This window comes from Medicago sativa, chromosome 6 (genome assembly GCF_051527215.1).
Source record: "Medicago sativa cultivar Bolivia chromosome 6, Bolivia_mono, whole genome shotgun sequence".
In the NCBI taxonomy this organism is placed as follows: Eukaryota; Viridiplantae; Streptophyta; class Magnoliopsida; order Fabales; family Fabaceae; genus Medicago; species Medicago sativa.
In genome coordinates, this window is record NC_140754.1 from 1,504,897 (window position 1) to 1,519,564 (window position 14,668).

Here is a 14,668-nt window from a genome sequence, read left to right on the forward strand (position 1 = left end):
AACAAGAGTGAGATCCTCCATCGCCATAGTCATCCTCCTCCATCGCCATAGTCATCCTCTTGTTTGTTGAAAGAGAAATCATAAAGACAAATAGTAAAAGGGTTTTGAAGGATTCAAGAGTTCGAAAAGAAAACTGCTACTAGGGTTTTGACGTGTGAGACTAGAGACATGGCTGGATATTTTATAGTAATACTAATACCTGCATCCTGTATTGTTTTGTTGATTTGGATTTGCATAAATACTAAAATAAAAATATTCTGGATCCGCATCCTCTATTTCCTTTCTTAGCCTGTGATTTCGTTGATTTCCTTCCTTAATTGGCTCAAAAATATTTTTTGGTAGTGGTCCAGTTTTTTTTGGTAGTGTGGCTCAAAAATAAATATAACATGAATCTAGTAATTTAATTTAATTAACAATAAAAAATACTTTACTAAAAAAACAATAAAAATACTAAAATTACGTATTCAAGAGAGGCCCAATAAATTTTGGAAAAAGCTCCAGAAGAAAGGGAATATAAAACATTCATCCATGTCCCTAATCTCATCCCAAAACCATATTAACAGTTTTTAATTTATTCAAACTCTTAAATCCATCAAACCCCTTTTACTCCTTTGCTTCAAGGAATTCTCTTCCAGCAAATGAGAAGATAATTGTGACGATGGAGGATCTTACTCTTGTTGTGGTGGAGACTACTTCCCAAGAGAAACACAAATTAGGGTGGCACTTTGGTGACATTAATGTCACCGTGCCATTGCATCTGGACCACACATTGTCAGTGTCATTGCATCTGGGCCACACAACACATCTAATGTCACACAATGTGTGGCCCAGATTTAATGTCACCGTGACATTAATGTCACACAAGTATTTCCCCACAAATTAGTAATATTCCTTGGTTTAAGTTCAGAATGTGTACCTTTTTGTTTTATGCCTTATTAATTATTATTAGTAGTTATTTTGGTTTTAAATATGATTTTGGTCTTATAATTTTATTTTATTTTACAAATGGTCTAATAAAATTTGAATATTTCGCTTTTAGTCCTTGTAAATACCGAAAAATTTGAATTTTATAGAAATACAAAAAAAAAACATGTTAAACATTTGACATATAGTTAAGAAAAAGGGTTAATTAAGTTTTTAGTCCCTATAAATATTCACAGTTTTGTTTTTAGTCCCTACAAAATAAAATCACACTTTTTAGTCCCTGTGAGATTTTCCTTAAGCATTTTAGGGACCAAAAATGTTGATGGAAATTTTTGACAGGGACTAAATATGCTGATGGAAAATTTTATAGTGCCTAAAAAGTGTGATTTTATTTTGTAGGGACTAAAAACAAAATTCTGAATATTTATAGGGATCATTTACTTAATTAACCCTAAGAAAAATGATCTAGAGGTAGAATTTTTTTCCTGATTTTTTTGTAGGCATGTTTACCTCACCCCAAATAATCTTTTGGTATGAGAACAGCTTGCAACATCAGTTCCTCATACATGTACAAGTTTTGTTTTTCCTTTTTCTGTTCCTAAAGTGAAGTTTGATTTTCCTCAATTTAATGTTTGTTTATGAAAGAGACAAACACATGTGATAGGTTTGTAAGATTCGCTCGTGAGATTAAACTATTACGTGTATCTATCTCGCTCATAAATAGACATTAAATAAAGAGGGTGTGTTGCTAACACTTCTGAAGTCAATATAGTATGTTCATACAATTAGTGAAGAGTTGACTTATGCAACTATAAAAACGTGAGTTTAACTCCTATCAACATCGTTTTTCGATCTTTGAGAACTTTGATGGACTTCTAGGATCCAACTCACCTAAACATTATCTTATAAAAATAAATAGAATATAAATATTTATCAACAATAATTTAATAGGCCAAATAACTTTTTTGACTACACATTGTCAAATAGAGGCGTTATAGTGCTACTATATATTATAATATGATATATATCTTCTGATTATTATTATAAGCGAAAATTTATATTTTAGATTTATTCAATTAATGATGTATATGGTTTTTATTATAGACCATATACATATTTAATGAATGAATCTAAAATGTTGATTTTGCTTATAACAATGAAGAATAGGTTTGAATTCTGTTGATTGTTTTTAAAAGTCTTTCCTTTAAAACATTAGTCAACCGTTACATTAAAACAATCTGCTTTAAAAATAATTTTAAAGACATTAACAACTTATCGTAAATACAAAAGGGAAAATGAGAAAGGGAAAAGAAGAACATGCAATTATTTTTATATTAGTTTAGAGTTAATTGTGGTTGCATTTAGTTCTCCCCTGAAAATCTTTTTCTCTTCTTCATTTGAAGAACTTAATCCATTATAATCAAACTGATTAAAAAAAGCATAATGACCACCTATCAAAGTAATGAGTATTGTTTGACAAAACTCGTCATATTCCTTGTATTATGGAGCAACTCTTCTAGCTTGCTCAAGAACAGGCCAACTGCCTATTGAGTTGAGTATTTTTTGGCAGTACCTCTCCACGTGAACCACCATACAACATCTAGTCTTCACAACAAATAAAGAAAATTGCGCGGTTAAGGAACCAAGTGTTTATTTGTCTATGACGCCACTAAAAACCTTAATAGTCTTCTCAACAAATATGGAAAACCGCATAATTGAGGAATCAAGTGTTTACATGTCCTTCAAGACTATCGTTTAAATAGAGATGGTTGCCACTAATGGAGAAAATGGAAGTGAAGGAGGAATAAGAGAGTTCCATCTTAGGTCAAACTCAATCTTTCACATATTCTTGCACTAAGAGAGAAGTCTCGTGATCTTCTTCTACAAATTTTACATATTATAGACATCACAATAATTGAAGGCAATAATAAGAAAGCACAGATACTCTTGTGGATGGACAAAATGCACACTATTCCACGGTGGGTGTAGCGCTTGCAGTGAATGTTCTTTAAAGAATAGTACTATATCGGGTCAGCTATTAATGTCATGTGTTATTATTCCAACTCCTTGCATAGGGAAGGCACTAAACATCATTCTCTCTGATATCATCTTCATAACATTGTATGAAAATGATATCAACGAAATGAGACTTACTTGTCCCCACTATGCAAGGAGTTGCAATAATAATGTGTGACAGAAAAAACTTTCACGATACAATACCTTACTTGACGGAATCTTCTTGACAGTTCTACACATACCATGGCATAGTGTGTATTTTGACCATTCGATAACTCTCTTATTCCTTATTTGATTATTAGGATGTCTAAAATATGTAAAGCTTGTTAATGCGGTATAAGTGAAGAGTATGTTAAAGATGGCGTTTGAGCTGAAATGAAACTTTGGCATATTTTGACATCTAAGAAAAATCATATACATCCCAAAAAAATGTTATAAAAAATTATTATTAAGGAGGCAAAAAACTTGGAACATTACAAATTTCTCTTGGAGCTACAAAGCAGTAGTAGTCTCCGTTTCAACATTCATCGTCACGATCTTCCTTTTTTTGTAAGAGCATCCATGAAGTAAAAGATATAAACTTTGAAGAGTTAAAAAGGATTTGAGGGGTTTGGGAGTTTGAATAGAAAATTGAAGGAAGTAGATAAAACAATTAAAAGAGTTTGTGGGAATGTGTAAGGAGATGATATGTGACTGCTAAAAAAAAACCTTTTACTATATTTTTTTTGGTTACAAATCTTTTACTATGATAGTAAAAAAGATTTTTTAAAAGTAAAATAAAATTTACAAACTATAATAAAACAAGATGAATCTGAATGGGCTTGGAACCCATAACAATAACAATAAAAAATTATAACAACCAAGAACAAAGAAAACAAATTAATAAACTAATAAAAACTTAAGAGAAGATCTAGAATCTTGTATTATTATTATTTAAAAAAAAAAAAAAAGAGTCTTGTATTTTTTGCAATGAAGTGAAAGAATAAAAAAAAATAGTGAGAAAGAGGGTATAATCGTCAGAGCCAAACAAAAGACAGCAAAGGGTGAGAAGAGATCCCAACAAGGCAGTAGCAACTATAGTTACATTTTATCTATCTTATTATTTAGGATTAAGTCTTTCATGGATAAAATCTCAAATCAAAAATATTTGGACACACTTACATAAAATAAAAAAATTAAAACAAAAATGATTTAGTTACCTCAATTAACATCATTGATTTTTTTTTTAAATTTATTTTATTTTATGTGAATGTGTACAAATGAGTTATATTTCATGTTATACCGATAGAAGACTTGGTCATTTTTATTGTATTATGTTGTGACAGTTGGTTTATGACTAGATGGGTTGAAAGAGTGTTACAATGATATTTGTGTTTTGGTACGAGGGATATGATATTTGAAGTTTAGATGAGTGAGTCAGTGGATGAAAGGGAACGAAACCAAATTCTATGATTCAAGCAATGAAAGTGAGTTATCATGATTAGTTGTTAGAGGTTGATGAGATGTTTCAAATGTTTATGAATGAGTAGTACTAGCTAGCTATAAGATTTTTTTTTTTTTTTTTTGAATGATTATGTGAAGATGGTAAAGCAGTAAGGTGAATGAGATGATGAGTATAGTTGGAGGAGGTGCCCCTTTTATTGATGTGCTCGGTCTTCTTTATATCAAAATTTTCTAACATTGGATTCTTTTTATCCATGTTAAGATTACTCTACAAGACTCCAACTGTTTGCATGAAAATGGAAAAAAGAGAAAAACATAGAGAAAGATGTTCAGTTGCATACTCAAGAAGGAAACACAAGTTTTGCATTGGATTTTCTAGTGTATGTTTTAGGTCAAATGTATTTTGACTAAAAGTGTGTATTGAATTAAAGTGATTTACATATTTTTTAATTACCTAAAACCAAAATGAGTTAAACAATAAATTTGAATATATAAATGATTTTAAAATCAAAAGCTCCATTTTGTAGCTTCAAGTTGGAATTAATTTTTGAGACAATAAATTTACTCAAGAACAACTATGCATGTTAAAATCAATTTTACACCTTTATAATCAATTGATTCGTTTATAAGTGAAACCAAATGTACACTAACTACTACTATTTTTGTATGCTATTAATTATTAACACCTAGCTTGCCTTCTCATCTCTTTCATTCCAGTAACATTCATCTAGACAAAAAAAAAGAAGCAAAGTGAACTATCTTCACAACAAAAGAAAATGCCTTCTATATAAATTTGCCTAACTAAAATTATGTTTTTTTTTCCACTATTTGATGAGTGAAATTGATTTTAAATATGTCTAATTAATTTTGGTATGTATGATTGTTCTCGAATAAAATTGATTTTGTCACGGTTATAAATTAGAGTTTTTGATTCAAAAATGGATATATAGATTCATATTTACAAACAAAAATAAAGGAGAGCATGTGACGAGTTTTATTTTACCGTCAAGTATTTTGGTAAAACTATTTTAGCATTATTCACACAAAATATATAGTAATAAAAAATAATGTAACATAATTCATAAAAAATAATGATGTAACATTATTGGTTAATGTACAGTTCTTGTTTAACAATGGTGTAACATCCAATTTGGCTAGTTGGTTCCACTATGAATTGTTCATGAAATGTACCCATTCTTTTACTAGAAATATCAATTCCAAGATCCTTAAAGTTTGGTAAGCCCTCTACTTGAACACCATCTCCACATATGAGAAACTGATTACCAATTATGAAGGATCCCGAGACCCTTATTGCAACTCCGTCTTCGCCGTGTGCTCGACATTGCAGCTTCTCAACCACATGCACCAACTTTTCCGGTGGCCAATCGCCGATTAAAGTTGTTCGGATACTCGATAGAGTTGTAAAGACATTGTTAGGACCAACATGTTGTTTACCAGAGAAACTGCAAAGTATACAAGACTAATGCTTAGCATGATCTAGAACTAGAAGGCTTCAAAATTTCAGAAAAAATGCTCATGGTCCATTCTTGATATGTAAAACATTAACAATACACACTCTATCTGGTACACTCTTTTTCATGGATTAATCATAAAAAAAAAAGGTGTATTTTAAGAGAGATTTAATTTGAAACTTTTTCATAAATGTGATTTGAAAGTGACATCATAGTGTAATTTGATTGGATGCACATTTAAAAGTGTTGTGTTGCTAGCATTTCTCTGAAGCACGGCCTACTCAGTTTGATGCATAATAACTAACAAGTTTCTTGTGAGAGAATCATGTCTACTGTATATCATTCACAAAAAGAGTGCAAATGAAAAGAAAAAAACAAATTCATGCAAAATGAAAACATACAAAAAAGTACACACCTGAAAATTGAGTTTTCGTTATAGAAGTTCCTTGTATGTTGCCACGAATCGTCAGGTCCGTCAAATAGCAAGTAATAATGTATTGTCAACATCTGCACAGAAAAATGGAAAGTTTTAACAGTTTCAGATTAATTAAACCGCCCTAAACTCTTGACACAACCTGCTGCCCACATGTCAAAATCGTTATATCGTTATATCTATATCTATGTGAAACAGATGAAGAAATAATATAAAGATAATAACTAGTTGCTACTTACATCTGCCAAATCTTTCATTCTTTGTGTAGGATCAAAAACACTGCGAACAAATCCAGGTAAATCTATCTTGGCAGTCTCGTACTTTGTAATGAAGGGGTGCACAAGAAGCTGCAGTAGGGTAACATCAAATTATCAAGTTTAAATAAACAGTTTTTATCTAATGGAGTGTCTAAATGAAAGATTGACATGTAAAATGTGTGTAATGTTGGAACCAACGTTATACTTTCTAGCAGAAAAGAATGCAAATGAAAACAGAAAGTGAATTAAAAGAAAATAAATGCATGTGCACAAAATATTTTGCACTGCAAGGTTGCCAAACTCGAGAGTTTAGGTAAACTCAAGGAACTTACAGACTCAACTTGCAAGAGTTTATCTAATATTAAAATAGCCTATATATATGACAGCACACAATTAAAAACTAAACCAAATTCGAATAATATTGACCAAAAGTTTACATTTTACGGCCAAACCAATGTAGAACTGTAAACTTGTAAATACTAGTAAAATCAACAGTTTACCAATTTTATCAGAGTTTACTTTAACTCGTAATAGCTGTGAGTTAACTCATTTTTGTGACCTAAAATCATTAGTTCTAATCACATAAATATTTATGGATATATTGTAGAAACCAGCATAACAAAGTAGTATTAGAGCGACTCCATTGGATGCATATGTAAAAATGTTTGGATGCGCATTTAAAATGCAAAATCATAGTAACTGCTAAACACCATGCTGATATGATATCGAGCTTTTGTCTCATTTCTCTCACCTGCTCTGCAGTTGGCCTATTATCTGGATCCTTTTGTAAGCAAGCATCAACAAAAGAGCAGAATTCAGGTGAAAACTTCTCTTTTGACGGTGATGGTGATGGATCATCAAGGATCTGCCATAAAAAGCTAGTAAAATTATTTGCAGACGGAAGTACGTTTGCACTCAGATTAATAGAATGCAGCCATCACTCATCCGTATCAGATATTCAATCAATTTTATATTGGCAAAGAACTCTGACATTATATGTGATTTTTTTTTTTGTTAAAGTTGAGAGTTGAGTACATTATAATTATATCCATTCTCACATTTCACATGGACGGTCTCATTTATCTTAAATTTATCGAATGATATCCTTTGTATATTTTATTTGTGACAAGAGAAAGACATGTATTGAGAAACGTTCAGCATGGACGAATCAGCACAAACAAAAGGAAACAAGTAACACGGAGAAGAATCGGCACACACCTGCAACATAAGATTGACAGGACCTTCATTAGCAGTATACGGGAATTCTCCAGTACCAGACTCAAGAAGCGCAAGACCAAGGCTCCAAATATCAGCCGGATAAGAATAACTTTCATTTCTAATTCGCTCGGGTGACATGTATGTAACAGTTCCAACGAATGTAGCACACTGAAAAAGCACACCATATATTAGTATTGTACTTGTGACCTGTGTTGTGAAATAGAGCCTACAGATGAACAAATCGGTATCGATATGTGATATGCTATTTAGCACAAAGTGTTGTCAAATAGCAGATATAGCCGCGCTATAACACTGCAACATAGCAGAATTTGAACAAACCACAGTTTTTCGCGACTCGTGGTCAGCAATTGACAACACAGATGAACAAAGAATAAAGTTTACATTTGCAAACAATTCTGCGGAAGCAAAGCGTGACAACAACAAACTATTACTGATTGAGTATATACTAACCATTGCAACTGAATTCTCTAAGCCAGCACTAATACCAAAATCAGTAATTTTCGGCTCCCCTTTGAGATTTACAAGTAAATTAGCAGGCTTTATGTCTCTGTGAACTAAATACCTGACTCCGTGAAGATAACTTAGGCCCTTCAAAAAGATTATAAAAAAAAAAAAAACAAGTTAGTAGCATGTCTCAATTCACAATGTTTTCAGTAATGAAAATTTAAAATGAAAAGTAAGAATATATGTTCCTTACACGTAGGAGCTTATGAAACATGGATGATAAAATAGGTTCAGGTATCGTTTTATGCATTCGCAAAATATCTGCAAGTGATCCTCCATCCATGTACTCCAAAGCTATGCTAATCTGTCCAGAATCTGGAGTGTAAAATGCACCATGAAATTCTACAAGACCCTCATAACAAGGTGCTTCGCATAACGTCCTTATCTCAGTAAGCAGCTGCTGTCTTTTCTCCTGATTGCCACAAAAAGTATCACCATCAGTCAACATGAAACAATTATTTCCACGTTGTTTTTTCTTTAATCCTTTAGAAGCAGACGTGAAGCAACTTCATAACTTCAAAACACGGCATCAAGACTCAAGAGTGTGACACACATCAACAAGAACAAGTTTATGACAAATCACACACACATCAACAAGAATAAGTTTATGACAGATCACGTATCTCGTGTACACTACTGAAGCCTTAACGCAATTATGAATAATTTTATGACAGAACATTAAGGAACAACAGGAAAAAAACAGACATTTATATTAACAGAATTGAGAGAGAATTGGGATCGAAGAGAGCTAAGAGACATTTCTTATACATTCCAACAGAAAAGAGGAATATAATACAAGGGTGTTGTTTATAGTTAGAAACGAAGGCGTAGAAGAGGTAGTTATCAATAACTACCAGGGTTTTAAACTATTATGATTTGGCCTTCTTGAATGTTTGAAATTATTTACACATTGTTCTTTCTTTTATGCCTTAGAAGCAGGCATTAATCACATATCACCAATAGAGTCGCACAAATAGCAACTCAGCAACTTCAATACCGGTGTTGAATTGCAGAAAATAGTGGTTGGTTCAAATTTCGCTATGCTACAGACAGTGTTATAGTGCCATCATAGCCTATATTTAACACATTTTGTCCTAAATAGTATATCGCGGAACAATAGTAATTTGTTCAAATTGATAGCACCACTAGTTGACAACATTACTGAAAACATAACATCAAGACAAAAGAGGTATCACACAGTATCAAGAAAATACCACATGTAAATGGCCAGATAAATATCTAGTGTACACTACTGCTGCCTTAACGCCGATCATGAATAACTTATGACAACTAAAAGCAACAGGAAAAGAAAAAAACACATTTATATTATCATAATTGAGAGAGAATTTCTTGAGACATTTCTCATACGTTCAAACTGGAAAGAGGAAGACATGGTATTATTTATAGTGAGAAACTAATGCGCAGAAAAGGTGGTTATCAATAATTACCAGGGTTTCAAATAAAGGTTCACAACCACGAACTGGGCTGCAACATAACAGACGTTTATGTTGAAAAAACAAATTAACACATTTATATTAACTGAATTGCGAGATAGTTGGGATTGAGGAGAGCTAAGAGACATTTCTCATACATTCAAACTAGAAAGAGGAATGCATGGTATTATGTATAAGGTGCGGAAAAGGTAGTTATCAATACTACCAGGGTTTTAAATAAATGTCCGAAATTGCGAAGTGGGCTGCTACGTAACAGATTTTTATGTTGCCGCAACTGCAACGCAGCCACTGTTGAGCCAATATCAGCCACATTTGACAGTAATTCTCTGCAGTATCAAAGTTAGTGATACGACCGTTACCGCAACCACTATTTAAAACCCTGATAACTACCCTATGGCTATGCTAACTTGCTAACTATGTTGGACCCTGATAACTACCCTACAAAACTACCCTATAAATATAATTAATATCTATAGTTATACAACGACCAAGCCTTAACCCTGATTAATATCTATTGCTACATGGATCAAATTGTGATCAAATGACACCAGAGTGTTCCATCGTAAACCGTATTTCGGTCCAATTCATTAATCTCTAAATTTGTTCAGATAGTTTCTCTTATAGTTTTTCTAGGTCTTCCTCTGAGGATCTGACTATTCTCCGTCTGATCTACTCTCCTTACTACAGAGTCTAAAAGTCTTACATCTATAGATAACTAGTCATACCACATGAAATTCAAATGGAAATTGGAAATTCCGAATTAAATCAAAAAAATAGCATAAGAATACCTTCTCAAAGATATTGATCTTCTTCAAAGCAATAATCCTATGAGTTGGTATATGCATAGCTCTCTGAACAACACTACTAGCACCACTACCAATTGCTCCAAAAATTCTCATCTCATGAGAACCACATCTATATGTTTTTTCATTATCATCACTTTCATCAACAGACCTTGAAGTTGAACACTTCTGTAATCCAAGTTCATTGATGTTATACACACCATATGATCTACTCAACAAATTCACCGTTCCACCATCTGAAAACTTCACAATTGAAAATTGAATCAACAAACAATAAACAAAATTCATATTAAACAACAAATTATACAAAAATTGTTTGATTGTAAGAGAAAGAAATAAGGGATTACAGTATAAGAATCATTTGGGTCAAAAGATGAAGTTGATGAGAAACCATTTTCAGCATCAAATAAAGGTGTAAGCTTTTTTCTCAATTCTTCTAAACCAGACATTGTTGAATCAAAATAGCTTAATGGGTTTCAGAAAATTAACAATTTCAATCGAAAAAACAATGGAAAATGTAAAGGGGTAAGTTAATGTTACGTGTACCGCATGTGCGGTTTTTTGTGTGTCGTTGTTAGGGTGCGTTTGATGGTCAGGATAGGAAGACAGGATATGATACATTAACTGCTTAAATCTCATGTTTGATGCACCAAAGGGATAGGATAAAATAAACCATTTTCCTATCCTATCCTGACTTTCCTTTGTAATTTCTATCATAGAATGGGTTAGAAATTATCCTGATGGGATTAGAAGATCATTCCTTATTTATCATCTTGATATTCTGCCGTTTTTAAAATATTGTCATTTTTAAAATAATGTTAGCATATATTTTCTATTATAATTAATAACATGCCCTTTTTACAATATTTAATTAATTATGAGAGCAATTTTTTCATTTAATTATAATGATATCCTGTTTGTTATCATGTGTGCATCAAACACATGATATGATTAATGTTTATCATGTACTTATCATATCCTATTTCTATCCTGCTTTATATCATATCATGTCTATATCCTATCCTGACTTAATGTTTCGTGTCTGGTTTTTGTTTTGTTCTAGGTTTGTTTTTTGAAAATTGTTGTTGACACATTTGGTTTGGCTGAGAAAAACTAGTAATTTACCCAAATGCCTCTTGGCAATTAACTGTCGAAGTTTACTGGAACCGGCTGCAGTTAAATGCCGAGGAAAACCTTGGTAGTTAACTGTTGAAGTTTTGTTATAAGAACAGAATTGGAATAGGAGTTTCCAAAACTCCATTGTTACGTTTTTGATTCTTCAAGGTGTGATTTTCAGCCATTTCAAGTCATTCCAAGTCAATTTCAATCACAAAAACAAGTACATTGTTTGAATCTTATTGCATTGTTGTTTTGTTGTTGAATTGTTTGTTTTTTTTTTGTTAAATTTCGATTATGTAGGTTTTATTGATTTTATGATATGTTAGATTTATGTTTAGGTTTTATTGTTTTGACGATTTGTTGTAGAATTGTTAAAATTGTTAGAATTGTTAGGTTTATGTTTTATGATTTTAGGATAGTTTAGGCTAGAATTGTTAGGTTTAGGTTTTGATGAATTGTTGTAAAATTGTTAGAATTGTTTAGGTTTAGGTGTAGGTTTTGATGATAGTTTAGGTTTAGGTTTAGGTTTTGATTTTTTGATTATATGATTTTATTTGATTGTTGTTTAGTTTAGGTTTTGATCGTCAATTTTTTCTTATGTAGACATGTCTCGGAATCAGAATCAGGGTAACGTTCAGGGTGATGAGAAGAAGAAAGAAAAATCGCCTATAACATGGCATGGAATCAATGTGATGGTTCCGTGAAAAAGAATGATTCGAAGGTACCGGCGTACAATCAGTCGAGGTTGAGGAGGAGCGGGAGGACATGCTACTTTGGTCCTCAACCAAAAGCAGGTGCCGCAGGGACTGTAGCGGGCAACCCGATTGTCTTATGTGACAATGAAGATGAATGAATGTAATGGCTTGTAATGCCTAATTGTTTTGGATCTTTTTTATGTTTTTTTTAATATGTCACGTACATTTTGCTACATTTCCCTTAACATTATGGTGCTTTTGAATAAAAATCGCGTTTTGAATAATTGCGTATTCGAATAAAAACTAATTAAGTCTAACGTAAATTCGAATAATCAAAATTGCGACAGCGTGAATTCGATTAATTAAAATTGCGACTGCGTGAATTCGATTAATTAAAATTGCCACAGCGTGAATTCGAATAAAAATTGTGACAGCATGAATTCGAATAAAAATTGTGACAACGTTCGTCCGGCATACCCATGGTTCCATTCAAAAGATTAAATTATTCTTAGGCTTGGTTTAAATAATGGTATTGAAGTGTCAAAAGAATGAGGTTCATTCCTTGACACTTCAATACCTTTATCTAAACCAGTCTAACAAGATTTTAATCTTTTGAAAGGAACAATGGGAATGCCGGTCGAATGTTGGAGTCCCGCCGTTTGGCAAGTTTGAATTACCCCATTTAAAGGAAGACAATTGTTGTAGTTGGAAGGTGCATTCCCTACCTAATCACGATCTTCTGGCAGAATCAGACTCTTGATGATATCTTCAGTTGATCTCAGCAACGTTACCCGCATATCGATCCACTGGAACATGCTGTGCTCCCAAAACATGTTCGTCACGTTTTCGTCGTTCTTTAACTCCACCCAAGTGAATGATACTCTCTCCTCGTCGAGCGTTGGACGTTTATACCGAACGTTTTGCACCCTCCTTGTGTCCCCGGGGTTGACTCCTTGATTGAATTCATCCAGTTCATCCTTGAGACCTCTTAACGTTACACCAAGGCACTGAACCTTCAACCTATGAGGTTCTCCGCCATTGAAGTCGATCCACCCGGCCATTGTTTCAAATCTACACAATAAGAAAAACTCATTCAAACATTTCATCAAACACTTGAAGTGTAAATTTTACATATACCCTATAAATCATAAAAAATAACTCTAAAATGTTTTACCCTAAAAAAACAAAAATTCATGTAAAATATAACAAAATTATTCAACTTATATCTAATCTTAAAATAAATCATATACTCTTACATGTAAATATACTTAAAAACTAAAATAAAAAAATAAATATAAAACACCAAAATAAAAAATAACCCTAAAATTCTAAATTATAACATAAACATCATGCAAACATTTTAACAACATTAATCAAGTATCATCTACTCTAAAAATGAATTATAACATGTAAATCTACTCAAAAACTAAAATAAAATAAATCTACTCAAAACCTAAATAATAAAAACATTTATAACAACTAAAATGTAAGTTAATAGCATTATAATTACTTACTTGTGATTTTGTTGAATTAATTAGGTTGGATTTGGTTGGGTTTTTTAGAGACATTTTTGAGAGACATTTGGAAAAAAAATTTGTAAGATGGGATGAATGATGGATGAGAGAGCTTCTGCCAGATTTGTAGCAGAAGATCATCGGCAGTTAACTGCCGAGGTTTTCCTCGGTAGTTAACTGCAGCCGGTTTTGAAGAAACTCGGCGGTTAACTGCCGAGGGGTATTTGGGTAAATTACTCGTGTTTCTCAGCCAAACATGTAACGCCCTATTTTATTATTTATTTATTTTATTGAGTTTAGAGTCTTTTTATAATTTAATTAATATGTTTGATAAGTGATATTTTTATTATTATGTGTTGATATTTATTAGTATCCCCTATTTTATATATTTAGTGGAATAATATATTTAGTGGAGAATTATATTTAGTTGAAGAATATATTTAGTGGAAGAATATATTTAGTAGAGAAATATAATTATTTAGAATAATGAGACTTTGGGGCAGAATTGGAATTAAGAGAAAATAAATAGGTTAAGGTTTATATAAAAAGGAGAGCTGGTGTTAGAAAATTATATTACGTGCAAAACTGTTTTGGAGAAAGAGGAGAAACCTAGAGAAGAGAAGTCTGTAGAATCCTTGCAATCAATCAATCTAAGGTAAGGGTGGGATTAACCTTCTGTAATTCTAAGTAATATAATTTTGAAATTGGGTTTAACATGTTTTGTTGTGAATTTGTGAGTTTTGAGAATTTAGGGTTTATAAGTCGTAATTGGTTGTTAATAGAGTAGAAAATCCA

The 14,668-nt window shown here is 32.1% G+C and overlaps 1 protein-coding gene across 1 annotated transcript; it reads right to left on the reverse strand.

The window, feature by feature from the left end:
- Window positions 1-5,435: 5,435 nt before the first annotated feature.
- On the reverse strand, window positions 5,436-11,013 carry MKK3 (mitogen-activated protein kinase kinase 3). The gene is made up of 9 exons (XM_085718306.1): window positions 10,893-11,013; window positions 10,531-10,788; window positions 8,482-8,700; window positions 8,235-8,372; window positions 7,764-7,931; window positions 7,297-7,410; window positions 6,528-6,635; window positions 6,271-6,362; window positions 5,436-5,846 (listed from the first exon to the last, which is right to left on the reverse strand). Exons 1-9 carry the CDS (start codon window positions 10,992-10,994, stop codon window positions 5,486-5,488), a joined length of 1,560 nt encoding a protein of 519 aa, XP_085574432.1. The 5' UTR covers window positions 10,995-11,013; the 3' UTR covers window positions 5,436-5,485.
- Between the last annotated feature and the right edge of the window lie 3,655 nt (window positions 11,014-14,668).